Source organism: Papaver somniferum, chromosome 11, assembly GCF_003573695.1.
Source record: "Papaver somniferum cultivar HN1 chromosome 11, ASM357369v1, whole genome shotgun sequence".
Taxonomy (NCBI): domain Eukaryota; kingdom Viridiplantae; phylum Streptophyta; class Magnoliopsida; order Ranunculales; family Papaveraceae; genus Papaver; species Papaver somniferum.
This window is the reverse complement of record NC_039368.1, coordinates 2,865,529-2,878,910: the sequence shown is the minus strand read 5'-3', so window position 1 is coordinate 2,878,910 and position 13,382 is coordinate 2,865,529. Positions and strand designations below refer to the sequence as shown.

The 13,382-nt window shown below is 37.6% G+C and overlaps 1 protein-coding gene and 1 pseudogene across 1 annotated transcript; one reads left to right on the top strand and one right to left on the bottom strand.

Annotated features, from left to right (window-relative positions):
- Nucleotides 1-638: 638 nt before the first annotated feature.
- LOC113323931 (NAC domain-containing protein 96-like) lies at nucleotides 639-5,026 on the bottom strand. Its single transcript, XM_026572277.1, has 2 exons — nucleotides 4,843-5,026; nucleotides 639-1,495 (listed from the first exon to the last, which is right to left on the bottom strand). Exons 1-2 carry the CDS (start codon nucleotides 5,024-5,026, stop codon nucleotides 639-641), a joined length of 1,041 nt encoding a protein of 346 aa, XP_026428062.1.
- A 2,507-nt stretch (nucleotides 5,027-7,533) lies between these two features.
- LOC113323930 lies at nucleotides 7,534-10,742 on the top strand (annotated as a pseudogene).
- Nucleotides 10,743-13,382: the final 2,640 nt, after the last annotated feature.

The window sequence follows — 13,382 nt, the reverse complement described above, 5'->3', positions numbered from 1 at the left end:
ATTTTTTTTTCTAGTTTTCTTGTTCGTTGTGGGAACGATGTAATTAAAAAAGCTGATGGCATAGACACCTTCCGTGAAAGTGATGGGTTTTTCTTTAGGTTTGGTGTTGATAAAAGACTTGTCATGGAAAAAGCCTCCATGAAATTTCTTGTTGAGTTGGACAGCTAATTGACCTAAACTATCCGATTTCCAAGTCCACTCATACCTATCATACAACTCAATGAAGGTCGTATGAAAACCCACTTATTTTTTTCCTTCCCTTGCTGTCTTCAGTACCCTACTAAGCCAACAACTTGGATTGTCAAATTTTCTTCTAACACTAGTATCTTTGACGGGAAAGGTTTATCAAACCATAGCAGATACTTTTGTATTTTATGTCGAAAATTCAAATTAAATAACAGATACATATATAAACATAAAAACAACAGTAGAAATTCATGGTAACGAAAAAACTGTAAATTGAATATTGTTTTTCAATAAAATATTTTGGACTGGATCCAAGTAACTTCTGGGCTACCTACATACTCCGGTTGAGGGGGACCAAACCAGAAACCTCAATTAATTACTGTTGGAGATCAAGTTCATGTAGTTCTCCTACATTACATATCAACTAAAAAATAAATATTCTCAATATTCTTCTAAACAACCAAATCGTCAAGATTGAAATCGTCTATTGAAAAGCTCCACTCTTGATCATCTAATTGATTTATTAAGTCCTTGTTGTTCTCTAGTATCATATCCACGTAATCCTCTTGTTGATGTTGTACTGGAAGATACTCCTCTTGTTGATCTTGTACCGGAAGATACTTGTTTAGTTGATCTTGTACTGGAAGATGCTCCTCTTGTTGATCTTGTACTGGAAGATTCTCGTATTGTTGATCTTGTACTGGAAGATACTCGTCTTGTTGATCTTGTACTGGGAGATACTCGTATTGTTGATCTTGTACTGGAAGATACTCGTTTTGCTGATGATGTACTGTAGCTGCTTCTACTTCCGGTTCCTGTGTTATTGGAGATGAGAATTTTGGAGGGGATGAAGTGGTCATGGGTGCTGATGGTGGAGGTGTCTTACGGCTGTTATGGATTTGACACAAAACCAGTTCATGCCTCTTCTTACTGCTAACATCACCACCTTCATGAGTGTCGTAGCATAATAACACGTACTCGTACATTATCCAATCTGTTTTGTCACCTGCATCTTTCTTACTACTTGTTTTTCTGCTGCCATCTGGTTTATTCTTTTTGTTGAAGTAGTAAACCAACATTTTTCTGTATCCAATGATATTATCATTTGTTGTTGTCTTCCTTTTCCTACTATTAGGGTTTTCTTGATGATCAACTCTTCCACGTGTAAGAGTGATCTCTTTGTCACCTTGAGTCGCTAACCAAAATCCCTCTGGGGTTGTACGGCTAGTTCTGCCGGTGGTTTGAGATGTTCGAGTAGTTGTGGTAAAAAAGTACCATTCATCATCATCCTTACGCTTTTTAAATGTTTCTGAATTGATATTCAAAAGAAGAAGAAGAACAAGTGTTAAGGATCGAGCAAGAGAGAGGAGAGCATAAATGCGGAAGCATAAAAGACTACATTGATAATAATTCTGGTATTTTAATTTTCATGGCTTAATAGCCTATTTATATTGTTCACAAACTTGTCGACCACTCAAACTACTTTCCTAACTAAGATCAAACTCTAAACATAGACATATCTCCTAAATATAAACTCTCATATATATTATTTCCTAATACCCTCCCTCAAGATGGAGCATGTAGATCACGAATGCCCATCTTGGACCAAAGAAATTTAACTTTGGTTTTCTTTTTTTTCTTTTTTTTTTTTCAACGCTTTTGCGAAAAAAAAATCTTCAGATTGTAGTTTAAGGACGTTTCGGTCCTCTTTGTAGTTTAAGGACGTTTCGGTCCCCTTCATAGTTTAAGGACATTACGCTTTCGGTCCTATTTTCGTAGTTTAAGGACATCTTTCGGTCCTCTTCGTAGTTTAAGGACGTTTCGGTCCCCTTCATAGTTTAAGGACATTACGCTTTCGGTCCCAATAGCAGTTTTAGAACATACAGGTTCCATCTTTGTAGTTTAAGGACATTGCGGTCCCATCTTCATAGTTTTAGAACATTTCGGTTCCATCTTCGTAGTTTAAGGACGTTTCGGTCCCCTCTTCGTAGTTTAAGGACATTGCGGTCCCATCTTCATAGTTTAAGGACGTTTCGGTCCCCTTCGTTTCTTCGGTAGAATACTTCTTGTACTCTTGGTTTCTTGGTTTCTTCGATAGAATACTTTGTGTACTCTCTCGACAACTCATAGGATTTTAACCTAGTATTGTTGTTCTTTTTCTCATCACCTCTTGGTGATTGTTTTCTTCTTTTTTTTTTTTTTTTCTTCACAACATGAATGTTGTCTTCTTCTCTCTTGTTCCAGTCACGCACTTCTTGCGAAACCTTCACACTTCTTTGTTCTTCAAGATTCTCTCACAATCCTGTCGTCTTTACAAAGTCTGCCACACTTTATAGGATCTCCAAGTTTCTACCACAAACTCTTCAACCACACTTCAATCTTCCAACTGTTATAACTCTTTTGTCATGCTCACTGTAACACTTTCTTCTGTAACTATTCTTCAACACTTAACTGTGACATTATTTTGTTACACTTCTGTTCACCTGTAACAGTTCTTTTGCAACATCTGTGTAATTGTGATTGCTCTTTGTAACACCTCACATAACACTTCCTCACAAACTTTAAACAACCCGTACTTTTTTTTTTTTTTTTTTTTTTTAACGGACCTTGTGACCATCTAGGGCAGTAATTGTACGTCCCTGGTCTTGACCACAGACTCCTCTGTTTTAAACTCGAGCATCTACGAACTTAGTTCGTGTTTCTTCCATTGTTGATCTTCTCTTTCTTCCATCAAACCTCAACCCTTGATCATGGCAGCAACATCTCTGAGCTGTTTAACTTGATTATAATCACGACCCAAGTCTTCTAGCACCTCCATTATCCCGTCTTCACCAGCAAGAACTAATGGCAAAACCTCATTGCAGACTCGAGTTTCTCTGACCTCACAAACAGCAGCGACCACTTCTCACTACGTCATCCCTTCATCGCCATCTCTGTTTCTTAACCCGAGCTCCATCACAGCAAACATCGAGCTCTCCGTCCTCTGTTCCTCCACAAGCTCTTCTCAAACCATCACCATCAACTGTAATTTAACGCCGAGAGACACTAACCACCATCTTCATCATTGAGAAGCAATGACATCAGTTTATCCTCACCGGCAAGACTCCATCATGAGTTTGAATCTCACGTACCGAACTTCCTTTTTATGTTGACTTCTAAAAATAGTTCAATCAACCCATGTTTCCTTGTTATCTTGTACAAACAACCAAACACACCTTAACCTCAACCATCGATTTGATATCAACAGTCATAAACACCTCATCATTCTCTTCCCAGATTTTTCTCGTGTCCACCACAGCATGATATCTTCTCAAACCCTTGTCTCAAGCTTCGGAGAACACAAGTTAAATCCATCGCAACAAGTCACGATTTTTTTTTTTTACTAACCTTTCCTTCTTCTGTGTTGATTTCGAACAGATTTGATTTTAGTTCAACAGCCATTAAACCATGACTACAGCAGCAACGTAATCCTTCGTTCATCACCTCAAACGACACAGCTAACTCATCTCAGTTTTCTTCTTATATCAACAGCAATCACCACCTTCCATCAAAGGAATTCAATGGCGTCACGTTATTTTCAGTTCCTCATTCATCATCTTGAGACTGAGATTCATCTCCTTAAGCTCATACCAATCTTATGTCGTCTGTTTTCTTCAATACTGGCTACGAAACATGGCAGTAACTACCACAATAGTATATCATCATCTCTGCCTGCATCTTCTTCTTTGTATTTTCTTCGAACCCTAACCAAACTGGAATTCATATTCTAGTTACGGTATACATCACCTTCCTTCATGACATCATCTGCCTTCCTCTGAAAAACCAGCAACACGGCTTAACAAACCTTAAACAGCTCCAGCTTGGCCTTTATGACCATCTTTGCGAACTCTTCTCATCAAAAACACCGTTAACATTTTTTTTTTTTTTTTATACGTGAAACCCTAAACCGAAAACTCTCTAATTTTCTTCCTCTCCTCTCTCTACCTCTCACCTTGCTCTGATACCATGTTAAGGATCGAGCAAGAGAGAGGAGAGCATAAACGCGCAGAAGCAATAGAAGACAACATTGATAATAATTCTGGTATCTTAATTTTCATGGCTTAATAGCCTATTTATATTGTTCACAAACTTGTCGACCACTCAAACTACTTTCCTAACTAAGATCAAACTCTAAACATAGACATATCTCCTAAATATAGACTCTCATATATATTATTTCCTAATATGGTATCAGAGCGAGGTGAGCAAGAGAGAGGAGAGCATAAACGCGGAAGCATAAAAGACTACATTGATAATAATTCTGGTATCTTAATTTTCATGGCTTAATAGCCTATTTATATTGTTCACAAACTTGTCGACCACTCAAACTACTTTCCTAACTAAGATCAAACTCTAAACATAGACATATCTCCTAAATATAGACTCTCATATATATTATTTCCTAATAACAAGAAAGAAAACAAGATCAGAAAACAAGGAGATTGAACAAGGAGAAGTTTAAAACAAAGGAACTGAATTCTTGACATCCTCGCTAACGTGGAGTTTCAGAAATTCATGCATGTATAAACAAAAACAACATGGATGCATGTATAAAAAAAATATAAAGATCGAAACGAAAAAGGCAGGGTTTCAATTAGTAATCAATTAAGAACGTACCCGTTAGAGTAATCGGATTGTATTTATAAAGATCATAAGAGTTGATCATATTTGGTGGCAACTTCTGGTTCATCAGCTTGGGCTTTAAATAATCCAACAATAGTTCTTCATCTGTTGGCTTAAACCTAAAACCTGGTGGTAGCATCATATTCAGATTAACTTCATCTTCAACGCCGCTACTCATTGTTTTGTTAATCTTTATCTTGTTCCTTAACCCGATTGATTCGATTATTTAACTTTTTTATTAGAAAACCTGGGACTGCAATTATATCTATCAACCGAATCTGTATATATAAGAAAACCGAATCTGTATATATAAGAAAACCTCTTGTTTCGCCTTCTTCTCTTGTTATCATATAAGGACCGGACCTCAGATATTTATTGACACCGGACCGACATCAATAGATACATAGAAAGTTTTCTGAACTTCTAAACTCGAGACCTCGCCGTTACAACCTGTTTTTCCAGGTCCACCAAGGACACCTTCTATAACCTGATTTAAAACACTGAAGGGTTTTCGACTTTATTCTTAGAAAGAGATGAAGATGCGGACACAGCAATCCAGATGTCTTTGGTTCAATGTAATGGTCGATGTCCTGCAGAAGAAATCCAAAGAGCCTGCCAACTAAAGCATAAGAAGGTCCGTTTATTTGGGGGCTTTTGGTGGATGTTTTTGGTTCTAGGGAGGAGGTTGGTGGCTGGTGAAATACCATTAGAAATTGTGTTAATCTCCTAACAAAGCGTCGTGGCTCATTAAAATTTATAGAAAAGAAGATTTCAATTACAGGAATTTTGAGCAACAAAGCTGAGCAAAATCCTGATTTGCACCTGGACCCTTTTTTTTTCTATGGCAGGCGCACAATTACATTTCATTTATGTATTTATGCGATGATTTTTCTTTTTCTTTGTGCAGATTTTCAATTGGAATAGAGTCAAGCTTCGTTATTGTGCTGGTGCATCTCTTAATTTAGGATAGCCAATATGATGGTGAAATTTTTACTGTGCAAAATTTTATTTTCGCTAGAAAAGGATAAATGGCTTGAAAAATTTCCTTTTAGTCAGGATTTCAAATTTTGCAGGTAGACCAGGTAGTTGGTTTATGCTTCTAAATCTTTGGCATCATTTTATTCCCAACTTTACCATTGTATTGTAAACACATATTTTTTTGTCGTAAATGTCGTAAATCCAAATGTATTGTAAACACACGGTGTCCAATAAACTTCTTCTCTTACAATTTTGTATGCCAAGCAACTCTATTTTCGAGGGCAATGGATCTGGTTATTGGGCATGGAAGAGTTGATTTCCAAGGTTTACCATTAAATTTAACAATTTCCCTTTTTTCACTGTCTTATGATATTTATTATTACCATCCAAAATCTTGATGCTAATATGTTTGTTTCCCTTTAAGGTTACAGGTTTCTTATGATATTTATTATTGTGATCTATGAAATCTTCCTCTTACTGTAATTTGTACAACTTTTCGTTTAAGTAGAAGAGGTTCACTGGTGATTAGGAATGAATTGTATAGCTTCTAACTTATGTGCCTAAGAATATAGCTGAAGTCCATCTTACAGTTATTGCACTTACTCGTTTTCCAAAACGATTATTCTGGACATTACACATACACATTCAGTTCAGCATCTTGCTAAAAGAGTGCATAGGGCGAATCCTGCCGTTAATTAATCACTAGTATGTAACTTATGCTACTCACCGGGTCCGGTGGGAATTGTCGACTCGGACTGACAAAATGCTTGGAGTGGATGTTTTTTCCATACCAACCCCAAATAACCCACCGGGAGATTCTCTGCCCATAAATGATCAAGATGACTGAGAAACTTAAGATAAGGAACATATGCCGCAGGAAAATATGAATTCCTATATCACCTAATTATGGTCTTATGGAACATCTCCGCGCATCTTTAGTGATGACAATTGTATTTATGTTGTCATTAAGCTGAAGATGAGTATTATACATACAGGACACTTTATATTTTTAATTAACTGTTCAGTTTCTAACTTCCAAACAGGACACTGTTAAACAATATTTTCCATCATTTTTGTACATCTATGTAGGTTGTACTAATTCTAATTTACAATTACAAAAACAATCCACAAACAAAACATAAGCACTTTAGCTTATTGCACTTACAAGAGGTTAGGAAAACTAATTGGAAGATAAGTTTTCTGCCACAAGCTCTAATTATTCACGACTGATGCAAATGCAAAACATAGGGTTGGTATTAATGTCAACAATAGAAACGGGCAAGTCTAAAAAGAAGCAAATCCATTCTAGGTGAAAACTAAAGAACAAAGCACACTCACCATAATTAGGTTGGTATGGAACGATCCACACGATCACTACATTGAATACCGACACGACTCATATCAAATTCCCCTATAATTGGGCGCCAAAACATAACACCCGACAAATTTTGTTCTAGTGTTCTGAGTGAATTAGGTTGCAGGTTTCCACCAGGATTTAGTTTCTCTAAGGAAATAGGAAATCCAATCCTTGTTTAAAGATAATTAAGGTAAGAATCGATCTATATATAGTGGTCCTCCCCTCTATTAAATTTTCAATTAGGGAAGGGGAAAAAAAAAAGAGGCAGAGAAAATTATAATGGCAGACTTGGATTCTGGTATGAGAGAATCAAGAGATATTGAAAGCGGGGATGTCATTGTCAAAGTACCAGAAACTGCGCATCAAATTAGTCAAGATTCATGGCTACAAATTGCTTTTATACTTACCACTGGTATAAACAGTGCGTATGTACTGGGATATTCCGGCACGGTTATGGTTCCTTTAGGTTGGGTTGGAGGTTCAGTTGGTTTGGTTTTAGCAGCAGCTTTGTCGTTGTATGTCAATGTTCTTCTTGCTAAAATTCATGAGCTTGGTGGAAAGAGACATATCAGATACAGAGGTCTTGCTGGTCATATCTATGGAAAGAATGCGTATGCTCTTACATGGGCATTCCAGTACTTACATCTATTCATGATTAACATTGTTTATATCATTCTAGCTGGTCAAGCTCTCAAGGCTATGTACGTTCTTTTCTGGGATGATCATCTAATGAAGCTCCCTTACTTCATTGTTATATCTGGGTTTGTTTGCGCTTTGTTCTCCTTTCGTGTACCACATCTATCAGCTCTGAAGATTTGGCTAGGTTTTCAAATTTCTTAAATATCATATACATCGTCATAGCATTTATATAAGCGCTTAACGACGAGAAGAAGGCTTCACCTAGAGACTACAACATTCCGAGTTCAACAGCAACCAAGATTTTCTCCTGTATCGGTGGATTTGCAAATCTCTTTTTCTCATTCAATACAGGAATGCTTCCAGAGATACAGGCAACAGTGAAACAGCCCGTAGTTGGCAACATGGTGAAAGCTCTTGTCTTTCAGTTCACAATCGGACTTGTACCTATGTACGCCATTACTTTAATGGGATACTGGGCATACGGAAACGAAACATCAGCATACCTCCTTAACAATGTCTCAGGTCCAGTATCGGTGAAAGCAGTTGCCAACATTTCATCCTTTCTGCAGTCCGTGATTGCTTTACCTATATTTGAGAGTCCAATGTACGAATACTTGGATACAAAGTTCGGTCCAACTAAAGGAGGTGCATTTTCTCTAAGCCATATCTCATTCAGAGTTCTTGTACGAGGGGGTTACCTAACTATAAACACCATAGTGTCAGCTCTTCTACCTTTCCTCGGAGATTTCATGAGTTTAACAGGGGCCTTCAGCACATTGCCACTCACATTTATCCTCGCTAATCATATGTATCTAATGGCGAAGAAACATAAGCTTTCAACACCACAAAAATCCTGGCATTGGCTCAGTATCGCATTTTTAGTGGAATATCTGTTACTGCAGGGGTTTCAGTGTAAGAATATTTCTACACATAGAAATATTCCCTTGGGCCACGTAATAATTTTGGTTAATTATAGAATATTGCTAACTTATGTCGGTTATCATTTCTGGGATTATTTCCTAATATCTCTTTTTTTGATGGACAGTCGAGATCTAATGCTATTAATTAAATCCTAGGAACTTGGTCCTCCTTCTACCTATAAGAGGAACACAATAGCCATCGCTATTGGGTTCGGAAAATTGATTATTCATAACGTAAGAGGTGAAGAAGGAGAAATCATGACCTCCGCAAGGTATTACCGCTGCTACTGAGATCATCGGGGATGTACTACGGATTAACGCTAACAGGTATTCCGTATAAATTATTCTTGTATATAATTGTCGTGTGATTATCATGAAGTTCAACGATCCTAAATTAAGTATCTATAAAATTAAATCTTATATTCAGCCGTTAGGCTAATCCTAGCCGACTCCAAAACTTACAACATTTTTGCGGATCTTTGGAGACCAGACGAAGTACTAAATCTAATTCGGATATTCCGGCTGTTTATGCTTCAGCGGAGTAATGTTACTTGCGCTATTTTATTTTTCTAGCACTCAGACATTTTACTAACTAAATGTAATTCATACATTTTTGAATCATTCTTCCATATGAAATGTGGAAGATCTAATATTCAATTAAACTGCTTTCTATATATCTATTCCGCAGCACTCTTAAAGATCATGTAGTATGATTTTCTAAACTTGGCAGGTTGAATAATTAACTAGGAATGAGAATGGCCATCCAAAACTTGTGCTGTTAATAAACCGAATTTCCAAGTAGTATTTGTATAAAAGAATGATGACCAACAAAAATTCTTTGTGTATGTATGTGGTAGCTAAATGTGGTGAGGATATGAAATCCCATGTGATGTTTTATGTTATAAGTAAATTAACACAGAAATCCCAAATGATATAGTGAGCACTAGCTAAACCACCAGTTCTAAAACTTTTAGAAATAACTTTTGAATCCATTTTAGGATTAAAAGTTAACACCTCTTTGTTTCCTTTATACCATCACTTGGTGATTATTGATTAATCTATGTAGTAAACTCTGATGGCAGACTATCACAATCAGAATGAACTTAAGGTCCGTATAACAGGCATTATCTCAAGGATGAACTTGATCAAACGTGAAACATCTTTATTGCCAACATGAGAAACAATAAGTTAGAGGCTAGCTAGCTCCTGCCGTTCAATTTTTCTTAAGCATTTTTCGAGTGTCCATTGCTGTTTCTTAAACATTTTTCCAGTGTCCATTGTTAAAATCCTATTCATATGCTGATTATGGTAATGTGTAGCAAACAATCAACGTTCAACAAATTTTCTTCATTTCAATTGCCATTTTCATGCACTCATGTAATTTAGCCACTTTATTTCTTTCGTGTTTCTCATAATGCACTTGAAAAACATAGACATCAAAGAACGAACTCTTTTCATTAGGAAATTTTTTATGTTAACATACTAGTCTATTCAGGTCAAGTGACAAAAAGGAAAGCAAGGGGGATGAAATTGGATACAAGCTAACTATGGAGAGAGAAAGAGCGAGAGAACCGCTCTATCTAGATTGGAAAGTTTTCATGGTTTCCATGGAAACTCAAGGCAATATTGCAGGAGTTCGTTTGGAGGAGAGGAAGAGTGGAGGCTTTACTTCTTGGATTTATTTTTCAGCAGATGTGGCAAACTGGATGGTGGAGGTAATGGAGGAAGCAATGGAAGTGAACTGTCAGAGAAGAAGATGGCCTAAACGAGAAGGTGAATCTGCATTTCTCTGTGAGACAAGAGAGAATGAAGCAGGAAGGTATCTGCGGGTATCGCGAGTAAGAAGAGGTGAAGAAGATAAGTCTTATGCTATTTGTGTTCCATGTGGTGAGAGATGCTATTATTGGGCTGTTTTATTGAAGGAGATTAAGAAGGTGCTGATGGATCATAATTTGGTGAAGAAAGCAAAACAGGTTATTCCTTCAGGTGACGATTTTTAACAGGTTCTGCCAAGAAGAATCACGGAGAAAGATAATTTTAAAGGACTTATCAGGGTGGACGGTATTGTAAGGTGGCAGAGGGTTGCAAGGGAGGTATTACATCAAATGCAGTGGGAGTCTTTCATTGATCTGGATATCATAGATGTGCAATCAGCTCATATTGTTCTTTCAAAGGACTATTGGCTGGACTGGTGGAGGCCAAGGAGGATTATGATTGATGACTGTATGGTTTATATCACTCAGGCGAAAGAGCAAGAAGTTGTGCAGCATACGGATTCTATGACTAGGCAGAAAAAGGACGTAACCATTCTAATTGAAGCCATGGCAAGATACGAAAAATGGTTAAAAATTAGAGGAATTCCTCAGATATTTTGGAGTTATAAGCTCTTTAAATCCATTGGTGATTCATTGGGAGGCTTAATATTAGTAGCTACTAGCACTTTGAGGAGGGAGGGATCAAGCTTCTTCAGAATCTCAGTCAAAGGCGAGTTTGCTAGCATCCCGGCGGTTATCGTGGTGGAAGATGAAGATCGAAAGTGGATCGCATCAGTTGAATGGGATTACAAATTCTCGCCTAAACAGAAGCCGAAATTGGGGGAGTATAGCAGAATGATAGCTGAGTTTGACAAAAATTCAAATTCGAACTTAAAGGCTTTAGATTCGAATTTAAGTGAGCTCAATAAGACTTTTTTTGAGCCAGGTCGTGACTTGACCCAGAAGACTAACCCAACAGCTCACGTGACGCAGTCTAGGGAAGTCGGGTTTATCAAGTCCAACGGACTGGGAGAAAATGGTGCTATTTTGGAGAGGTTTGGTGCTGTGGGGGAATCCAGTTCTCAGAGTAGAACCATCACTTCTACTGCTAATAGATTTCACGTTTTGACGGAGGGTGAATGTGAAGGAGCAGTGTTTTCTTCGGCTAGGTTAAAGGCTATTGATAGCGTTTTGGAGGCGGAATCAGGTGGTTTCATGAATGTGGTTGGAAGAGATGATGGTGTACCCAAGCATTCTGAAACTAGTTTGCACTTAGGAAGCCATAATGGCTTTGCTAAGGATGATGGAGATGGGGTGATAGCAGAACACGGTATCTCACAGGAGAATTTGTCAAATGCAAATAACAATCTTCAAATTGTTTTGCTTGAGTGAGAATCGCGAAGCTAATGATTCACGGGATTTGCAACAAGTGATTCCTTCTAAGGAAGGTGAACAGGCCAGCTTATTTAGGGTGGTAGAGGAGAGAGAATTGTTATCAACCTTGGAGATATACAGACGGCAAATGTTGACTCTAATGAAGTGATATTCTCAACGTCAAAGATGGTAGTGGAGTTGTGTTGCAGGTTAGGAGGCATTAAGGTGAAGGATGAACTCCAAGCAAAAGAGGTGATTGATGAAATTCTTTTTAAGTACAGAGATCGTTATAAAGCCATAGCTGAAGGGAGGAAGATTCAAGATAGTTGCGACTCGTACGAGACAACAAGTTCAATTGAGACGGTAGATGATACTGATGAGGTTACTTCCAGGGAGAATACTCTTGAGCAATGAGTTCAAAACTCATCTCATGGAATATCAGGGGGTTAAATGCTTACGATAAACAGGTGGCGGTGAGGGACCTGATTGCTGCGCACAGATGCATGGTGTGTTCTATTCAAGAAACTAAGATACAAAGTTTCTCGAGCTGGTTTGTGAGACAGCTTTGGCATGATTCGGATTTTGGATGGGAATTCATTCCATCACATGGAAGTGTTGGGAATAGCGGAGGTCTATTATCTATTTGGGATAGTGCGACGTTGGAACTATTAGATAAGAGAGTGGGTTTAAACTCAATTTCTTGTCTGTTTAGATTCAGGAGCACAGGCTTTAAGTTCATTGCGACGAATGCTTATTCTCCATGCGATTTTAATCTGAGGGAAGATTTTTTGAGAGACCTGGCAGAGATAAGAACTGTTGGAGAAAATGAGTTTTAATTAAAAGATTTTATGGTCTTGGTATGGTTTGATCTAATGACCTAAGGGTCTAAGGATACTCACTCATTTTTGGGTGAATGAAGTGGAACCTTTAGTCCCACATTGTGGAAAACTAAAGAGGAGCTCCACTATATAATCATACACTTATGTATGAATTGTAAAACGTGGGTGGAGCGGGTAGGCAAAAATACATATTTTGACCCATGCGATATGCGCATATACCATGCACCAAGTCCCTTTCCTACACGGATTTATTTTTGGGAGAATTTAATTCCAAAATTATTTTTTAAGAGTTTTATTTGTGGGAAATTCTTTTTACGAGTTTTACTTGTTTTTGAAGAAAACAAAAAACCTAACTTGATTTGCAAGTATCTCATCCTATAAATATGACTCGAAATTCTGTTTTAAAAACACACAAGCAGCGACTATCTCTAGGTCTACTTTTCTTCTTCTTCTTCTTATATTTTGTGCGGCGTTTTACTTCCATCCCTGTTGCTGAGTTCAAGAGTGGGTAACTTGCGTTGTGCTAACTCAAGTTATATCGGGGAGTCTTATCCTGGACACATATTCGCACGTTGGGGTTTAGCATTACTTCAGAGTATACCCGCGAACTAATGTGTTAAGGACAGCTTGTTGAATCTGTGATTCTGCCCTCATCAATTTGTTCGTGGTAGAG